General features: G+C 28.6%; 1 protein-coding gene across 1 annotated transcript; it reads right to left on the reverse strand.

Annotated features, from left to right (window-relative positions):
* Positions 1 to 824: 824 nt before the first annotated feature.
* On the reverse strand, positions 825 to 6,828 carry LOC112592111 (the record flags this gene model as incomplete). The annotated part of the gene is made up of 9 exons (XM_025336100.1): positions 6,752 to 6,828; positions 6,580 to 6,681; positions 5,728 to 6,241; positions 4,000 to 4,222; positions 3,656 to 3,916; positions 3,216 to 3,590; positions 2,559 to 3,074; positions 2,369 to 2,463; positions 825 to 949 (listed from the first exon to the last, which is right to left on the reverse strand). Coding segments are annotated over exons 1-9 (2,288 nt in total), but the record flags the coding sequence as incomplete, so codon positions are not given.
* Between the last annotated feature and the right edge of the window lie 247 nt (positions 6,829 to 7,075).

Genomic DNA, 7,075 nt, shown 5'->3' on the forward strand with positions numbered 1-7,075 from the left:
ATTCGTCAAAAGATCGCGAAAATTTTTCTTACGTGTTGTTTTGCAACTGGCACAAATCTTTGTCTCATTGTAAGCCTTAATGATTTGTGTGGGTGAACGTTCACCAATGAACCAATAATTCTGATATTTGTTTACAATTTGCCTCATGGAAATGTTAGGTTCGTCATTATTATATCTTGTACATATTCTAATACGGATTCTTAAATCTTCACTTAGCCCTGAAAATATTTAAAATAAGTCTTAATAAAAATGATGTCTTGAAGACCCTTTCAATTAAAAACATGTTTTAATCGATTAAAAACATTTTTATTTTGAAAACATGTTTTATAAACTCAGATATATCACTATAATACTCACTTTCACTTTTGCTTTTAATGTGAGTGGCCATATTCAGCTGATTATTCTCATCGAACTGCTTGCCATTTTGGGTGGATAATTCACAAAACGGTATTACAAAAAACAGAACAAATATCAAAAAGCGCGCGGTGTTTTTATGTGTTACGGAATGAACGCGTAAACCACTTGTGGCATATAGTGACGTGCGATATTGTAGTTCACTACGTATACAGCTGCAGCACGTCGGCGGCGGTGGCACAGCCGACATCAGCGCTGTCTGTAGCAACAGACATGCGCGAGCTCGACGAGTTTTCGTCAATCGAGTGGGCAAGGTTATTCTGAATAGACTATATGATATGAATTAATATAATAATATTGGTACTTTTGTTAGGTGATAATAATATCAGGTCTATGGTATAAGTATTTGGCAATCATTTTAGTTTATAATAAGTAATACCTAACTAGATTTAATTATAGGTACAATTTACCTGTTTTTTGATAGTTTAGTAGATCTTTTGTCCTGTACTTCTGTATGGATTATTGATGTTACCATAGATTTCTTTGCATTTTTTCGAGCCTCTTGAACTTTCGGAATCAATGATTTAAGTTTGTACTAAAAATTTCAAATCATGAATATTTATTCCCATTTGGTATATTTATTGCACTTAAATTAAAATAATACAATCATAATAATGGTCAGCGCCGTCGCGTGAACCCGGCAAATCGGACATTTGCCCGGGTCTCGCGGTTTTCATTGTTTTTTGAGGCCTCGCTCTTTTAAGAGGACGTGATACCAAAACGTGTACGCGTGTAACGACCGAGAGAACGCGCTGTTAGGTGTTTTCGTGATCCGCATGCACGCGACGTTTAAGTCACGCCCATTACTCGCAGTCGGCGGCCGGCCGTCGATTGTGCTCATTCGGGACTTCGGTAGCGATGTTTATTATACTATGAACGTTCGTCTATGACGTTCCGCGTCATTATAACATGTATACACGTAAATGCCGCCGTATTATTTTAAATGTCCGCGCGTACCCATAATATACTGATTGAAATTATTTAATTCACTACTTACCTAAATATACTTATCATTATATAGATCATAGAAACTGTATTATAACATAGTTTGATTTGTATTTATTGAATTATTACTTATTCAAATATAATTAAATAAAAAACTACAATATTGTAACCTATAATATTGTGTATAACCTATTGCCTATTATATATTTATTTTTAATATTTAATTATAAATGCCTACCTATAATATGTTTAATATCGTTAACATTTATTATATATAGCGAAATTAATAAATATTACATTTTTTTTATGAAAATGCAGTTTCTATTCTTCAATGTACTCGTATAATAAAAATTAAAACAAAATTCTAAGTTTAAGTTGTTTTTGTAAGTTATGTAGGTATAAATAAATAATAAATAATAAATATTTATTTTATTGATATATTATATACAATTTGGGTCATTTGTTACCCAATTTATTATTTTTAATTTTTTTATAATTGTCTATATTTTCTTGCATGTGCGCAGGTTCGTATATGTCACTTTTTAACTATCGCTTACAATATTGAGGATCGATAATTTCCCGAAGTAAACATTCCTCGTAAAATCTATATAAAAAACATTTTAGTAGTTAGCCTAAAATAAAAATGCCAATTTAAAAATACATACAATTTTAATTTTTTTTCCATTGTTATACTCCAAAAAACGTTATCATATTGAATAATTTCTAAATGTGTCCATTCAGGTGTATAAATAAAAAAATAACATTTGTGACGTTCTGTGATGTGCATTTGGCCCTGTATTTGAAAATAATACTGATGGTCTTTCTTTAATTGATAGACACCGTTTTTTTCACATATGTATGGAAGCTACAAAAAGATATTAATTAATTTTAATATTATTCGGTATTTAATATTTACACAATTTCCAAGATCAATGTTGATACAAACTGTTAGTTTGTACTTAAAAATTAGCATATTTTACCAACAAAATTTATTTTTAAAGTACTTAACCTTTTTTGCTTGTAAAGCTTGCTCCAAAGTGTCACTGTCTTTTACCGAATAAGGACATTTTATTTCGGCAATTGAGTTGCTCCCAATTAAACCATCTATGATAACAGTATATTGATACAAAAAAATAATTATTGTATGAATAAAATTATATTTATAATTATCTTATTAGCGCTGTTAGAATATTATATACCTGGTGTTGTTGCCAAATATGGTATGAACTTATTAATAAATAGGCCACATTTCTGAATTGTATTGTTTATTTTAGATTCTAGACATTGTAGTGCAGTTTCTTCAGTCTGTTTTCCATAAATTAATGAACTTGAAGTAGGACTACTGTACAGAATATCGTAAACCGTGGATTTACATGATGTTTGAGGCCGTAGTTTGCAAATTCGACCAAAATTTGATGCGGTTAATCTATTTCGCCTCTCAATAAACCACCTTTGACAATTCACTTGCTGCATTGTCTCACGTTCCAATATATGTCTAGCCGCCTCTGTCATAGTCAATGATAAAATAAAATCTTCCTTCTTTTTTTTTATTACATTATCTGGCAATATGTCTAGTAAGGGTTCAGCCAAACCATAAAATTCGTCAGGTCCTTGAGATTTTTTTTTTTTTAAATATTTTCCTGATGATTTAAAAAGAGCTCTTCGCATTTTTAAATTTCTTCTTTTATCAGAAGTATATTTAAGAAATTTTTTTGCTATACTTCCTAAAAAAAAAAATAAGATTAGATAGAAAAAATTGCGAGTGCCTGCTCACTATATCAGGATTTTTTTTCTATAATTTATTTTATTTTAAATAACAATCAACCAATTATATTATACCTATATTGTATGTTTACCTGGACTTTTGTTCGTGATTTTTTTATGCATTGTACGAATAAAATTTCCTTTAGAATTAAATGATACTATTGCTGCTTGAACTCGTATATTGTAGGATTGCTTTTGACTAAAATTTATCCTCTTGCCTGCTATATGTTTATTCAAGATGCTGTTTAGTTGTTCACAATAGTTATTGTCAACGTCAAGAATGAGGCTTTTTGAATTGTCAGCTACACGACGTAAAACAAACTTAACATCGTTCATTAAGCCACATTTGTTAATTTCAGATACCAAGTCCTTCTCATTTAACTTTGGTCCTGAGCAGAAATAACTTTCACATTTTGAATGGTGGCCGAAAATATGATAAGGTCCGTTTAATATATCGTTCCGTAAACCTAACCAAATATAATTATTTATTACAATTATAATAGGGATCTAAATAAAAATTAAACCATTTTACCTTCGATTTTTTCTTGCATAGTATCATTCAAATTTTTTCTATGATTTATCGCTTTAGTTACAGCCGTTCGAAATCTCAATATATTTCTACTTATAAATTTTCTTAAATAACAAGGATAATCCGTTTTTTTGGTAAGACCCATAAGCTTTTGGCCATAATTTCGAAGAATGTGGTTTCGGCACTCAATTTTTTCTACTAATAACATCGGGCCATATGGCATCACTTCGTTTAATTTTTTAGTAACACTACTATCGCCATCCCCTAAAGTATGATAAAATTATTAATTACTTGTGCTCAGATTTATTAGAAAAAAAAAAAAGAACATTAATTTAGTTGGTACTAACCGATCAATTTATTGTACTTTAGGCCGTGGATTGTAATACTAGACAAAAATCCTTCTATAATTGCATCAGCCTCAATACTTGTAGCACCTTTTAACCAATTTAAAAAACACTCGTGAGTGTTCGGTGACTTATCAAGTACTTTGGCTCTCTCGCATATAACACAGTAGCGGTTACGAATTCCCACAAACAATATTTTTTTGGTTCGATATCCGATGATTGTAGCCTATAATTTAATTTTTTTATTAGGTTATTTATTAATTATTATTATTATTATTGTTTATTTATTTTATTATCTAAAAAATTGTGCCTATATATTTAAATAAATTTTGAATCATTCTTAGATCAACGTATGTAAAACCTTCTATTAAATTTTCAAGTATAATTACTCGACCAAAAAATTTAATCGACATTTATGAAAAAAAAGATTATTCGAATGCCTATAAATAGCTGAAAATTAACGAAATGTTTTGAAAAAAAATGTATGTGATAAAAATTTCACTTTAAACAACTCGTAGAAGTCTCAAGTTTTTACGACTTATACTTTTTGAATAAAAACAAATATCTATATAATCGTTTGAGGCTAAATCGATATTTTACGTTATTTCGTAAAAATATACAATACCAAAAATTTTTTGTCTGAATCCGGTAGAATTTTTTTTACAGATATTTGTAGAAAAATGTATGGAGAACCTTGTACTAAATTTTCAAAACTTAGTTATAAAAGAAAAAAATTTTACGATTTTTCAACCACAAAATTACTTGCAAATTTTCGCAATTTTGACATATTTCGTATAAATTCAAACTTTAAGCACTTATAAAAAAAAAATGTGACTAACGAATTCGGGTTTTTTTTTTATCACTTTAAGAACAACTTATAAGAAACCTAGTATTAAATTTTCAAGATTTTCTGGTCAGCCAAAAAATTTTTATCGTTATTTTAAAAAAAAAATACTAAAAAAATTAAAAATTTCAATTGTCTATAAATAACTCAAAAAAAGTCAAAATTTTTCTGTACATAGATAACACTAACATAAACATTTGGTGAAAATTTCAAGTATTTACAGTGGTTAGTTTTTAAATTACAACCATATAAAAAAATTCGATTTGGTCGAAAACTGGTTTTGCGTAAAAATTCCCGTTTTTCTGTCATTTTTTTTTTTGTTTTTCTCGATTTTTTTGAAAACTGTTGGAAAATGTTTACTTTTCACCTCTATAATGCACCAAGGATATCCACTTTGCCATCGGAAACCACCCCCAAAGTTTGAAATTGAAGCATTATTTCGACTAGTTATGCTGTACACAGACACAAAAAAAAAAAAAAACACACATTATTGTAAACTCAATACATTCATCACTCCGTTCAGAATCTAAAACTTAAAAAAATCGAAAATCTTAACTGTTCATAAATAGCTCAAAAAACCTCAAAATCTTTCAATAATTATACCATGTATTGGTGGAAATTTCAAATATCTACAGTCTTTAGTTAAGTTGAGTAACAGCTAAATTAAAATTCAATTTTGTAGACAACTGATTTTGCTTAAAAATTCCCATTTTTCTCTAATTTTGTTTTTGTTTTTCACGGCTCAAAAATACGCTTTTTCAAAAAGTCTACAGCTAGTTAGATATTTAATACATATAATACATATTTAAATTAAATTAAACTATACATCATAAATTTAATAATAATACGTAGTAAAGCAATACTATATTATTTATTTTATTACTTACCGTTCCTGATAATGCGTCGTACTTCGTTTTGTAGCTTCTTTTACTCCACTGTCCATCAGCTATGACTGGACACATTGGAATGCCATCTTCATCAATATCACCTAACTCTAATGCCAATCTTTTCTCTTCCATACCGGCTAATCTCATTTCATCCCATGCACTACTTTTTATATCTGCGCCTACTATAGTGTTATATTTCAGATATATTTTAGCGGTCATGCATGGTATGTCGATAGAAGCTGTAAGTTCGGCTAGTTGGGTGAATCCTATGCCAGTTGCAATAGTGCCATTTACTACCGCTTTATTGATAGGAATTATTTCAGGATCTCGTTTTTCCGAAGTAATAACGGTTTTCAGATTACACATTCTACACTGAAATTTCCAACTACACTCAAAACCTTTAGTTGACTCACTTATAAAATCTACATCCATAAATGAACAACCTAGACCAGGCGTATGTTGTTTAGAAGACATATCAACAATACGGCGTCCTTTGAAATGAAATGTCAAATCACTGAATAAAACAAACAAGCCAAATCAAATAGAAAAATTACAAAATAAATAACAAATATTCGTAATTATGACGAAATTGGTCAATATTTGAACTTAAAAGTTTAAATTTCAAACACTTGTAAAAAAAATTGTTCCTAGGTATATTTAATCACTCATAGATCAACTTATGAAAAACTTCTATTAAATTTTCAAGTATTTTGACTCGACCAAAAAAATTAGATCGGCATTTATATAAAAATATTTTAAAAAACAAATATTTCAAATGCCTATAAATAGCTGAAAAATTTGTAGGGAGTGATAAACAAATATAAACATAATGTATACATTTTACAGACTTACGACTCTATACTATCATCATTTGAAGTTTCGATCACATGATTTTCTATTGTTGAATAATCAATTTCAGTGAGATTCATGATATTATTTGTAACTGATTGAATCCTGCGATTTAAATAATATTATGTAATATTATATTTAAAATAATATTAAAAAAATAATAATTATAACTTACGGGCTTATAGATTCGTCTAAAATATCAATAGGATTTAAGGGTACATCAAATTCTGATATTACAGCATTACTATACATCATAATATATAATAATTATTATTAGTAGATTTATATTAAATCTATGTACAACTATTTCGTCTAAAATACATTCCAGCACCTCCTCAAAAACTTTTTTTGGTGGGGAGTGATAAACAAATATAGACATAGTATATTATAAATTGTACAAACTTACGACTCTATACTGTCATTCGAAGTTTCTATTACATGATTTTCTATTATTGAAGAAACAATCTCAGGGTAATTTGTCATTACGACATTGTTTGTA

This window comes from Melanaphis sacchari, unplaced genomic scaffold, assembly GCF_002803265.2.
Source record: "Melanaphis sacchari strain LSU unplaced genomic scaffold, SCAv2.0 Contig1584_pilon_pilon, whole genome shotgun sequence".
Classification (NCBI taxonomy): domain Eukaryota; kingdom Metazoa; phylum Arthropoda; class Insecta; order Hemiptera; family Aphididae; genus Melanaphis; species Melanaphis sacchari.